Source organism: Gallinula chloropus, assembly GCF_964237585.1.
Source record: "Gallinula chloropus genome assembly, chromosome: 18".
Classification (NCBI taxonomy): Eukaryota; Metazoa; Chordata; class Aves; order Gruiformes; family Rallidae; genus Gallinula; species Gallinula chloropus.
The window spans coordinates 4,738,803-4,752,140 of NC_140103.1; the positions used below are offsets into that span (position 1 = coordinate 4,738,803).

Genomic DNA, 13,338 nt, shown 5'->3' on the forward strand with positions numbered 1-13,338 from the left:
TCTCCAAGACCTGCTTCCTGGGCAGGGAAAATGCTTTCATAGTGCTTTCATTAGATGATGGCCAGGGACAAAACTACGTGTTCCACAGTCCAGCCATCACTTCCCTGGCTTGACAGGGGCAGGGCTGAGCCCTGAGCAATTCACCTCTGTCTACAGCCCTCCCCATCCATGTTTCTGCAGAGCCAGGTCTCACCCCAAAACAGTGTGCCTGGGAATGGAGAGAATCTCTCAAGGGGTTTCTCCAAGGTAGAAGTTGGTCAGGGTCTCCGAGTAGCACAGGGACCTGCTCTCTTACCTGGGCAGCATGCTGGGTTTGATGCCAAGGGTTCATCGTGTGCCTTCGATCAGCAATGAGGAACTGAGGTACAGCCTAATTCCCATCTGCTCTTGACCAGAGATGTTCCTTCCCCTCCAGTCCTGCAAAACATAGAGTACTTTTTTAAATGTCAAGGGGCTGTGAATCTAACTCACTTGGACCTTGGGGAAACACTTTGTTAAAGAGAAGACCCTCCGAGCTCCTGGTAGGATGCCCACTTGCAATAGATCAATAACTCGGTGTCCCAGAGCACGATACTCTGTCATTACCACCCTTCTGAATTTGAGAAGCAGTAAACAAACCCCTCCTTGCTTTAAAGCCAGCTCAGAGTGACATTAAAACCCCCAAAAAAGTCCTGTCAGGGCCCTGCCCCATCCCTGTGCTCTTTCACCCTCTAATCTACACACTGTCTTTTGCCCTCTGAATTTTTGCTTCCACCACAAGCAAGCATCATCAGACCGACCTCTGAGCTCGCTGCCTCTGTGCCTGTGAGAGAGACACAGAAAAAAACAGGTATTTAAAGCCAGACCGACGTGTTTTTCCCCTTCCTGGTGCCTCCGCACACTAGTGGGTAGCAGCAAGGCAGAAAGCGATGTAGCACGTAGGCTAGAGGAGTAGATTAGATTTGGGTTGTCTCTGGGTTGCATGGATCTGCTAGACATCTGCTTCCTTTGGCTGCTCATGGTGTTTTCTGTGGTCAAGGTGGAGCTGTGGTCATGTTTGTAGGATGCTTTCGTGCCTGGTTGTCTGTCATGCGGTGAGAGGGGGGGGAAGAATGAGTTTACGGGCAAGGTCTGTGGTCTGAAGGCAGCTGAGGCTGCCAAAAATGGGTGGAAGGAAGGGAAAACACAGAATTACCCTAAGGAGGATGAATTAACTGCTATTCTCATTTGCCTTCTGCAGTTCTGTTATTTCCAACCCTTCCTTGAAGCCTGTCAAATTCCTCCTCGCCATTTGTTGCGTTTTTCCCATGTTCAAAACAAGCAAAAAAATACCCCAAAAAAGGCCAGCTTCCCCCCCACCCCCGTTTGCATCCCCCAACCCCCATCAGCAGCAGTTTCAGCAGTGCCAGTTCACTTCTGGGGGGGGGGGGAGGGTAAAAACCCAACAACAAACCACCAACCTGAGCCCTGCGTGATGGCTCAGAGCTCCAGTGGGAAGAGAGCACCAAAACCCCGCCTTTGTGTAGGTCCTGCAGGAACAGGACCCTGTGTTTACATTCCAAGGAGGACTTCTTCATGGTCCTTCCCACCACTCCAGCATGGATGGGGTTTTGGCGACGACACACGACTTCTTGGTTCAACTTATTCTACTTCCCCAGTAACCCACCGAGACCAGTGGGGATAAAAAGCCCCCAAATTAAGAGCTGCCCAGTGGTTCCCATTGGTGTGAACTGGGTCTGGGAGTGAAACATGTCTCTCCCCCCTCCCAAAAACATAAAACTGCCCATTAACATCCTGGAGCTACAAGGGAAAGGTTCTCAGGATAATGAGCATTAATAATGTTCCTGGCTCTGTAAATGCGATTGAGTGGAGGTGTATGTGAATGACTAAAAAGCAAAATGCCTTCAGGGCTGTTTTTTATTGTGACTCTAATTAAACCCTTGCCAATTTGCACAGGGCTTTTTTCATATTCTCTTTAACACCATATTAATATCAATTGGTTTCCACTTTCCAGCTGAAAAGGACAATGTCTATCACCTTCTCTTAGAGCTTGTCATTAAAAAAAAATTAATCTTTTTTTTCCCCCCTCTTTTTTTTTTAATTCCACATTGTTTATCATCCCCTTGACGAGGCTGGGAAATCACATTTCTCTCCTACTCGGGTTTGTCCTTTGAAACTTGGCAAGGATTGAGAGATATTTTTTTTGATTTTTTTTTCCCCTCCTCCTCCTTATGTTACACAACTGGAGCTTGAAATTAATAATATGGCTTTTAAAATTTTATTCCTCCGTTTGTTTTCTAGCAAACCTGAAGATTGTTACCAATACTGAGGTGACGGGGAGGGGCATGGAGCCAGTGGGGGTGAAGGTTTGCAGGGAAATCAAACAAGGGATCTATAAATTTCTTGCTGGTTTCATTTCCCTGCCAGGGGCTTGCAAATTCTTCAAGCTGGTATTTTCTAGGGAAGAGCGGAGCCTGAAGGAGGGGCCTGAAGTTTGAGTTAGAAACCAGGACTTGGTGCCTCAGTCCGAAGGCAGCTGTGCTGCTTCAGTCCTGTTACTTGGGGCAGAGAAGGGCAGGGGTCAGTTGTGAGGTCCTCGTGCATACCCACCAGCAAAGCGCTGTGTGTTCAGCAGGGCTGAGAACGGGCAGCTCAGCACACCGCTGCCCTCCTGCTCCTTGCATCATGAGGGCTGCCTTGTCCCTCTAGTGCCCAAGGATGTGCCAGCTGCCCAGTGCCAGCAGCGTGCTGCATCAAGCAGGCATGAAAGCCTGGGTGGCACAGGGATGGGTTGATTTTCTCCTCCAAAGCTCTGCCTCCTCCCATCAGTGCTGCTCCCTGCTGGTTGCCAGCTCCCCCCCAGCACCACCAGTAACACAACTTTCCCCTTTGATCGCTGCAAGACTACACCAGCTTATCAGCGGCTGCCCCTCTTCAAGTGGGCTCTCCCTCAGCCAAGGCTGGTCCAGGAGCAGAAGGTAGGAGCCACGTGGCTGAGCAAGTACCCACTCCCAACGCTCAACAAGCCCTTTAGTTCCTAGCTCTGCATCTCCATTTTTCCATGCATCTCTCTCCTCCTCCCGCCTGGGAAAAGCAGCTCGGGGTTTGTCTGTGCCCTACATGCAGCTGGAGATCTGGTGAGGCTGGATTGAGCCTCGGGGTTTAGTTGTGTACATGAAAGATGAGGATGGTGAGTGGTAGGAGAGCTTGTTCGCCGCTTGCTGCTGGGGTGAACAGAGAGGATCATGGAAACCCTGTCGTCTCCTGAGACCGGAGCCTGTTTGTAGAGCAGAGAAAGAACTTTGTAAATAGATAAGCCTGTGTTGTTCGTAGCATAGATGCCTTCTTGTGTACCTCCTTGTGACTGCCTAAGGTGAGCTGCTCCTGGTGGGAGCCTTGGGAGGCTTCACGCTGAGGCTGGAGCTTCTCCTCCTTGGGGTTCCCACCAGCCCACGCGCTGCTGCAGTTGCTGGTTGGTGCTCGGCTCCTGTTTCCCATCCGAGAGGCTCCCTCCAGCCATAGACATTAGCATCCCTTCCAGTGCAGAACAGAACAACTGCTGAGACTGGGCCCAGGATACAACCCCAGTGTCTGGATCCAGACTGGGGGCAGCAAGTGCTGAACTTGAGGCTCTCTGGAACCCTTGTGCTTTGGGGCCTGTCCCTGGGCTCACTGGGACACAAACCCGATTCAGTGCAGTAACAAGAGGTGGGCCTATGCCATGTGCATCAGTGCCTGGTGATGCTGCAGCCTGTGCAGAACAAGCAATGCTCCTGAGCCTTGGCAGTGGTCTGCAGACTTAGCTTCTCTCTACACGTGCACAGTGCGGTGACCACGTGCCAACACTCGACCATGCAGCAGCTCCCCCACCCTTCCCTTAGGATTACTTTTTCTGCCTCCCTTCACACTTAAAGACTAATTTCCAGGAGACTTTGTCTCTTGTTCCTGCTTCAACACATCCTCAAGCAGATATGGCTCCACCAACCCACCCTAGATACCGGTCTAGAGCTTCCAGTGGCCCTTTGCCACCTTTCCAAGCAAACAAGAGGGGGGTCTGTATTAAATCTGATGTTCTCTCTAACTGATGCCACCCTAAGCCGTTCAGCGCCCAGCAAACACAGCAGCACTTGGACCAAAGCCGAAGCCACCAGATCCTCCCAAGAACATTCGAGGTAAGGCCATACCCATCCCCAAAGATGGGCAGGACAGGTTTCTCCCCCATTGCCCATAACCCAGGAAAACCTACCCACCCTCAGCATGTCCTACCATTGTACAATCTGCTCTCCTACTCAGGGTCCAGGTCAGCTCAGTTCTGCTCATCCAACACCATGGAGATCTTTTTGGGACTTATTTAGGGCTAGAATGACTGCAGAGGTATCCCTGGGGAGCAGGGAGCCCATAAGCACCTCAGCTGCTTTTGGTTGCTTGTCATAGGGTGAGCAGCATGCACCTTTCCTACCCCCCTAAGATTAACTGGGCTGATACCTGTGCTGGCCCAACAGTGCCAAACCTCAGCAGTGGACCATCCTACCCCAAACACCCTCCTCACAGATGTGGTGTCCTCCTCATGAGGGATAGGCACAACCATGGTGGATTCTCCACAGGGTTATGCCCCACCCCAGGCCACCTGCAGCACACACTGAAGAGATGTGGGGCTTTGGAGCACCCTGGAAACCCACCGAGCTCCTTCCCATCTGGGCTCCCCCACTACCCTCATGGCAGGGACAACAGATCCTGTATCCCCACACTGTGCCAGGCTACTGCTGAGTAGCCATGAGGAGAGGTCACCATGTCCCCTGCTCAGCCTCTGTGCTGGGGATAGAGGAGGCTGTGGTGGCAGAGCAGGGCCTGGCCACCATGGTGCTGGAGAGGCTGTGTTGGTGCAGGAGGATCTGGACATCATGCCAGCCCACCATGGGACCAGGGGAAGCCATGGAGACCCACGGAGGTCCCAGCACCACAGCAACCTCACTGTGGGGCAGGAAAATGGTCCCTGATTGCTGGAACTGGGGACCGTGGCTGTGTCCTGTGGGGATGTGACTGGCACCACTGGGATGGAGCTGGCAATGCCCACCCCTGAGCTCTGCAGCACTGTGCAAGGGCTGGTGCACCACAGACACTGGTGGGACCCATTTCTAAGCACCCTGTGGGGGGTTAACACTGCTCAACCTTGCCCCTTGCTGGGGTTATCCAAGCACAAAGACCCCAAGCACCAAACACCATCAGCTCAATATGGAGGGAGTCACAGCCTTCACCTCCAGCACCCCAGTCATTTCGTGTGGGTCTGGCTGTCACCACAGCCCCAAGAAAGCACCATCCAACCCAGGGCAGCTCCTTACCTCGAGGGACTCTCCCAGCCCCACCATGCAGAGCTGGCCCTGGGAGCTCTCTCCCCACCACAGCACTCAGATACCATCTCTCCTCTTGCGTAGCAGCTCCGAAGAGCAAAGCAGGGCGCACAGCACACTCTGCAGGCAAGAGGCACGGGAAGAAGCCAGGTATGTGCTGGCAGGGACAAGCCGGGCAGGACCCTGTAGCAAGCCCTGCTAGATACCACCTCCACAGCCGTTGTGCTCTTAGCTGTGCTCCTAGCAGCTATTTTGGGTGCCAGTTGGCGTGGCCTCCTTCAAACTGAAGCCGTGGCCAGTAGATTTAGTTTATGCTCTGTAGACTTCAGGTTGTTCATTGTGCTGAACGACCCGACTCATGTTGTGCAATGGGGGGGTGGGATGTGTGAGTAGCAGCTCAGCCTTGGACCTCCCCCCCCCTCCCCGGCTCTGCACGTGGCCACAGCACCACATGTTGGGTTTTCCTCCCGTGGAACTTCGAGGAGGGGAGAGGAAGAGGAGAAGTTTAGCAGAACCGAAGCAGCTACCAGCTGTCTGGTGCAGGAACAGAGGCTGGTGCTGCCAGCGCGGTGTCGCTGGCTCGGCATTGTCCTCAGAGCGGGGCTGAGCGCGGTCGGGTGGGATGTGGAGCTCAGTGGCAAGAGGAAAAAGCACGTCTCTGGTCTCTCCTAAGCGTCCTCAAAGAGCTCAAAACTCATCCGGCTCAAACCAGACTCTGGCCCTGTGGCTCCCATTGAAACATATAAAGGTAAGAGGCGCTCCAGGGCTCCTAGTCTTTCGCCCAGGTGACAGGTACGGAGAAGGTGGGGAGGGTTTGCCCATCCCAGTCGTGGTTGGCTCTGTCTAGGAGTGCATCCCTAGGGTGAAGCGACACTTGGGAATTGCAGCAGCCAGTATTTGAGCTGAAATTCTTTGGGTATTGGTCAAAGAGGCAGATGTTGCTTCACAGAGGGTCAAGATTACAGTGGACTCTGAGCTCCTCCTCAGGCAGCTGTGAACCTCGGGGAAACGTCTGCCCTGCTCCATCTTCCCTGGTCATCATTTCATTGAGATGTCTCCTCCAGTCACATGTGCATGCCAACCTGCATCCTTCCCTTCCATCTTTCTACCATCCCTGAATGTTTAATGCTAGAGCTTGGACCAGAACCCCAGCTCCAAGCCTCCCTCCAAGGGCTGGGGAAGCTCAGACCCAGCTAACCCTGTCTCTGCTCACATTATCCCCTGCCTGTGCTGGCATGGACACCTTCTGACCCAGACAGCTGGGCCACAAGGCAGCTGGGGAACCTCCTGTCCTGCTGATTTATGCTTTTAAACTCCCAGAAAAATCCAGCACCCTTAATTGACCATCACAAGGTGGTCATCATCCTGACTGTAATAAACACAAACAGTGAGTAACCAGATTCCCCTGGCCAGAAATTACACCTAGAGAAGTCAGCCTTGGGATCAGGACCAGTGCTTGGCAAGTGATGGGGGCACCTCCCACCCTGCCAGCAGCCTTCACAGGCATCCCTGAACTGTGCCAGGCAGCCCTGCTTCACACCTCACGCATTTGCTCACCATGTTCTCAAGAACCCACACAAGCCATGTTTCCCTGTGCCCATTTTAAGGATTTAACCCAAGTCACCACACCAGTTTGAGAGGTACAACAGCAAGGGGTGTGCTGAGAAGGCACACAGAGGGGATAAAGGGAACAGAGGCAGGGAGAATTTACCTGGACACACAGCAACCTCAGCTCTACTGCAGCCTCTTCCCACCAAACCCAGGTACCCAGATGGGCCCTTCTTATAAACAAGGCAGGTCCTTAATTAACACCTGACCCCTCCCCTTCACAGCCCACTGCCTGCTCCCATGATTATGCATTTCCTTAAACAAATAGTGTCCTGGGCCAGCTGGGAGCTGGCTCCTGCCTGTCCTCACCCCAAGGGGACAGAGCGCCCTGCTCTCTGAGCTATGGCTTCCAGCCTGATCCCCCATGGCAGCCACGGTGCACACTCATCCTGCCCAGCCCCAGTATTCCACCCCAGCAGGACCCTCCTCCACAGCTTCGTGGCTCCTCTCCTCTGCCCAGCGCGAGGGAGGATGCTCCCAGCCCAGCTCCCCATCCCACTCCTCCTCCTCTCCTCAGACTGCGAGTGCTACGGCCACTCCAACCGCTGCAGCTACATCGACTTCCTGAACGTGGTGACCTGCGTGAGCTGCAAGCACAACACGAGGGGCCAGCACTGCCAGCACTGCCGCCTGGGCTTCTACCGCAACAGCTCGGCGGAGCTGGACGACGAGAATGTCTGCATAGGTGAGCGCGCCCGAGGCGCCGCGGCGTGCCATGGCCCACGGGGGACCTCCTTTGATGGGGTGGGCTTCAGTTCTGCTCCTCTCTGGAGGACGATGTGTCAACCTGCATGGTCCCTGAGGGCAGCAGCCGTTCCGGTCTCTGCATCTCTTCCCTGCAAACAAAGCCTGAACGATATCTTTCCAATGCGATTCAGATGCATTGCTCTATCAGGAGCTGCTCAGCTCCAAAGGGAGTGGGGTGGCCTTTGCATCCATTTAGCTGTTTGTCCCAGCCCCTGGGTCTCCAACAGCCCTCCCGTAGCACACAGCCAGCCTTTCCTGAAGCCCCCAACACCTCCCAGGGGGCACTGGAGGACAGGAAGCCCCCCGGACAGGGTGGGCACTAACAGCCCTGTCTTTGGCCAGAATGTAACTGCAACCAGATCGGCTCCATGCACGACCGCTGCAACGAGACCGGCTACTGTGAATGCAAAGAAGGTGCCACAGGACCCAAGTGCGATGACTGCCTGCCCAACTACTACTGGAGACAGGGCTGCTTCCGTGAGTACCCGAGCCAGAGGGACAGAGGGATGTGTGAGACGGGCCCAAATAAGAGGGGAGTCTTCAGCACCAGCTGCTTGGGTGCCTGAGGGTGTAGGTGCCAAGGGTGTAGGGTGAGCAGACTCCAACCATTCCTCCCAAACCCAAAATGACTTGATAGCTTTGCCATCCCCGCTGTGTGTCTCTGGCCTTGGGGCTGCTCTGGCTTTACAAGGGTTGGATAATTTAACCCCCCAGGAGCTAGAGAAGAAAGCCAAAAGCTTCTAGTTTCTGCTGCACCCAAGGATTTTAACGTATCCCAGATAAACACCCACATCCTTCCCTCCCATCTCACAGCCAATGTCTGCGACGATGAGCTCCTCCTCTGCCAGAACGGCGGCACCTGCTACCAGAACCAGCGCTGCATCTGCCCCGTGGGCTTCAAGGGGGTCCTGTGCCAGCAATCCAGGTGTGAAGCCGACAAAAAGGACTGCGATGGTGCCCACAGTGTGTGCGGCAGCCTCGGCACCGTCCTCCTCGGGGTGCTTGCCCTCCAGCTGCGCGGCTGGGTGGACCTCTGAAGCCGCAGAGGAGGGAGCCCAGCCCAGGCACGTCACCCGAGGGACCTGAGGAGACCAAGGTAATGGGTGGCTCTCCCCACCATCTCCTCTGCCTTCACACTAAGGACTTGCACAACGTCTTTTGGGCCACTTTCCAAGCAAAGAGGTATTGCAGAAAATCGGGGGCTGCTTCCTGCCCACCAATCTGTCCCAGCAGCAGCCGGGGTGGGCGCAGCGCAGAGCCAGCTGCTGGGCAGCAGCACAGGGACTGCACCAACCAGGGCCGTGGTCCAGCAGCCTGGCAGGGACATGGGGCTCGTCCTTCCCTCCGCACAGCGATTCTTCTTCCCTGCTCTGCACAGGGGAGCTGGGGCCAGGGCTGTTGGGACCCTGGTGAAACAGTGCCGCGATCCAATGGGGTGTTTTTTTTATTCTTACTTTATTTACTTTGGTATAGGCTGGGGTCTTCTTTTTATTTTTCCTCTTCTTAGTATCCAGTTTTGACAGAGCCCATCCCAACAAACTCCAGAGCCCCATAACACAACGGGAAGGGGAGGGAGGGAAGGGGAGGGAGGGTGGGGGACTCTGGTCCATCCTTGCTGCATAGTCCCACTTCCCACCATCGGCCTGGCCTGGCCATGCACATACTATTGCCTACAACTCTAGTTGCTGCATTGATTTTGTACGTTCATCGCTGGGTTTTGTTTTCTTGCACTTATGGAGAGCGCAGGGGCCATCGGGCGTACGGTACATGAGGGGTGCAGTGTCTTATCCACACAGTCCGTATAGTGTACGGTCCAAATACTTCTTTTTTTGGGGGGGGTAGAGACTTATTTTTATTTGGATTAAATGTTATAAAAGAACAACTTAAAGGGTCGTTTTGCCATGAGCGTTTGATTCTGGTGTATCCTCCTCCAGTAAAGCAACTACCAATTGCTGCTTGATCACCACGTTTTCCTTTTTGTGTGCACAGTTAATTACAGGTAAAGACTTATTTTTTGATTCATATTGTCCTCCTGTGTTTTCTGAGTCACTACCAAGGTGCACCACGCCGTGAGGGAGAGGGGAGGGGGAGAGAGGTTGCCTCATCACCCAGAGCTGTTAATTATTTCTCCTAATTACTTTGCTGAACTTAGGTTAGACTACTAACTGTAGACAATGAACACAGCCGGAGTGATAGATTAAGCACTGGGCTTGTGTGGAAAGGCTGTTCCTAAATGAGCCAGGGATGCTTTTCTAGGGGGATCTCAGCTGTCCAGCCCCACTGCAGCATCCCAGGGAGCCAGTGCCATCATGCACCTTTGCAGGAAAAGCTGTTTCTCTGGAGCATCATTAAGCAGCCACAGCCCAGGACTCCAGTAAAGAGCTCACAGGGACTAGATTGACTCATTTAAGGCTTTTAACGTGCCACTGTCAGAGGAAGTGTCTGCAGTCAGGCACATAAACAAAAGGAGGAGAAACCAGAGACAAGGAATGATGTAACTCAATCAGAACAGGAATGTCATGAACATAAGAGCTTTAATTCCATCATGTCCAAAGATTTACCAACCCGGGAGCTGACTGAATGAAAGCTGAGGAGGTGGGAAACATCCCCCACCTCCAGCCCGTTCAGTTCTGGGCTAATTCTCTTGACAAGGGAGCATCCCTTGGTCACCAGACCAGCTCTACCCAGCCTGTTTCTGCCTGTGCCAGCCCAGGAGCCCCACACAACCCAGCCTTGAGCCTCCGCTGGCATTTCCAGGTCCAGTGTCCTTGCCTAACATTGTCCATACTGTGTACACAGCCAGTGCCACCAAAATGTGGACACCTCCATGGAGAGGAGGGCACTGAACATGTAGCTCAAAAAAGGAGGAGAGAACAGAGGAGTGAAGGCACTAGGGGGATACTGTTACATCGAAGAGCAGCACAAAGAATTCCATGCACACTTTGAGCAGCATTTACCATCACAGAGGAAGGTCATGGCTTAGTTAATCCACCGTAAAATAAATAGGGGTTAAACTCACCCTGCTGAGATGTGATCTTTAAGAGAATGGGCTGGCACAAGCCCTGCCTCTCTTTCTCTAATGCAGCTGGTTGCTGTCTGCTGCTGCTGACACTTGCCCCTTCTTTGTACTTGCTGCCTGCAGTATAGTTTCAATCCTCATCTGTTACTGATCTTGGAAGTAATAGCGCAGAACGGGCTGTAACAAGATCAGGATCTCTAATGGCACTTCTGGAAGGTGAAGCAACATTCTCTTTTCCCCACACCGGTGTTTTTCTCTAGAATATTAGATTAAGCAACAGAAAATTTACTACTTCATAAAGCTGTGTCCCAGACAAGCTCTGCACCCAGCAGGTTCCCTGCGAACACACACGTCTGGCGCGAGGCAAGTGGGAAGGTGTGAAGCAGCAGCACGGGAGTGCCATGGAGAATACCCTCAGAAGGACACAACAGAGCCCAGAACAGCCCAGGCATGAAGGCTGCTGAAGGCAACAGGCCACTGCACCAGATCTGGTTTGGTTTGGAGGGCTTTCTCTTGGTTGGTTTGATGGTTTTGCTTGTCTGCTTTTAAGGTAAAACATCACTGGCTTCCTAACAGCTCCAGAGCCAGACCCAGAACACCAGCAATGTTCAGTCCTGGACCTTCTGTAACCAAAGCCCAATGAATAATTCTGTTACTCCAGCCAGAGATAGAAAGCTGTGGTGCAAACCCTCCTGCTATAACCCTCAGGCACCTGAATGATGTTGAAGATGATGGGAGGGAACAAACCCAAACCAAACATTCCACTCTCTGCACTATGTATCCCATTCTCAGGCTCGCACAGTGGTGCAGAAGCAAAACCCTCTGTGAAATATTAACTGCAAAGGACAAACACACTGTGCTCCATCTCACAGAAGAAATGAAATGCCCTCCAGGCTGTGAGGAAGAGCAGACCCAGAAGGGAGATCCAGCTTGCTTTCCTGCAGCTCTGCCTGCTGACAGGGTGGCACAGCCCATCACCAGACTCAGACACAAAGCTATCCCTCCCATCCCAGGTCAGGACAGCACTGTACCTGTCCAAGGGTGCTGGAGAACTTGCAATCAGAGAACAGAAACCACTACAAGCCCGAGAGAAACCTCTTACACAAGGCTTAAATTTGGTGGTTAAGAAAACAATTTCAAGCTTCTGAAAGGTTCAGGACTGAAGGCCCATTAACTGCAGACATCTGTTAGCACACGGATGCCTACACAGAGAGAACAGAGCATTATCAAAGTGATACAGAAAGAAACCATCGCAGCAAGTACCCACAGATCCCAAAGTTCATCTTCTCTACGACAGAAACATTTGTACATCACTTAATACTTCCAAATGGGAGAAGCTGTCCAATGAGCTTGATCCTTTGCTTGTGGAAAGGTTAACCAAAAGGTACTTCTCTTTCTGAGAAAAGCCACTTGGGCTCTTTCAAGAGGTTTTCATGTGCATCCTGGCGCCAGCATTTGATTCAGTTGAAAAAGTTTTTAAATTACACTTCTGCCTCCAAAAAAGTGACCTCTTCAAACAGTACAAGTAGAGCTCCTGATTTTATTTTTTTTTCCTTGTTTACCTCAAATTCTACCCAGAATTTAACTATTTAGAGCACTGAGACATCTACAGAAACAAAAGCCCCAAAACAACTACAATCTGCTTGCTGTGACAGCCTGCTGAGGGTGGGCTGAGTCCACAGCCTCTGCTGAAATGTTAAGCCTACAGCCTGGGAGAGGTGATGGAGGAGGAATTCCACTGGCATTTACCAGGTGAGGAACTCACTGTGTCTAAAGATGAGGAGGCAGACAGCTCATCCATGGGAGTGGGTCATATGGAGCCTTGTGAGAGAATCAACACCTCATTGTAATAAAATTAACAGTCTCTCCAACCAGGGCTGTTCTGTGATTGGCTTTCATGGGAAGCCCCAGAGTTAAATAAAAGTATAAAGGAAGAGCTGAGCGTTCTTGCTCAGAAATAAGAGCAGAACTTTTGAAGATTTGCATCAGTCACCTCAGCCCTTCTGGCAGGGAGTTGCAGACTTTGGGTACTATGGTGTAGAAATCAGCTAAAAATCACACACTGACTTGAGATGCAGAGAAAGAGCTTCAGACTGTCCTAGAGGCTCCTTTGTCCTTTTGATTCTCCAGGTGTCATAACAACCTTCACTGCAGGGTAAAACGTGTGGGAAAGCCTAAACTGACCCATTCCACCACATAACTACTTTCACTCCTGGCCAGCAGCAATACTGGGCTCCAAAAGCTCCATCCCCACCTTGCTCTATGCTGTATTTCAGGGATTAAGATAAAGAGAGGGGAAACCATTGGGATTTCTCTGCAGCAAAGGCAGTTCTTGCTTGGTACCAGAGAGAAATCAGTGACTAAATCGGGCAGCCCCAGCAGCGTAGCCCATCAGGCTGCAAACCCAAGCTTTCTATGTTTGCACAACACAGTTCAAACCACCTTCATTTTCATTTCTATCACTATTTGCCAGGGAGATGGTGGCAAATTAGCCAAGGCCTTTGCAGACAGGTACATATGGCTGGAAGGGCTCCTGTGTCAGCGATACTCGAGGTACAAGGCTGCTTAGCTTACATTTATTTGCACTGAAGAATAAGGCATTGGGCTCCTTTCCAAGCATCTTAAAAAGACAAGAAA

The 13,338-nt window shown here is 52.2% G+C and overlaps 1 protein-coding gene across 1 annotated transcript in view; it reads left to right on the forward strand.

Moving 5' to 3' along the window:
• NTNG2 (netrin G2) overlaps positions 1-8,719 on the forward strand; it is a gene marked incomplete at both ends in the record, with an annotated part of 46,195 nt that extends 37,476 nt beyond the window's left edge. The window contains 3 exons of the mRNA XM_084272476.1: positions 7,453-7,620; positions 8,025-8,159; positions 8,496-8,719. Coding sequence (XP_084128602.1) covers positions 7,453-7,620; positions 8,025-8,159; positions 8,496-8,719 — 527 coding nt within the window. The remainder of the gene's footprint in view (positions 1-7,452; positions 7,621-8,024; positions 8,160-8,495) is intronic.
• Positions 8,720-13,338: the final 4,619 nt, after the last annotated feature.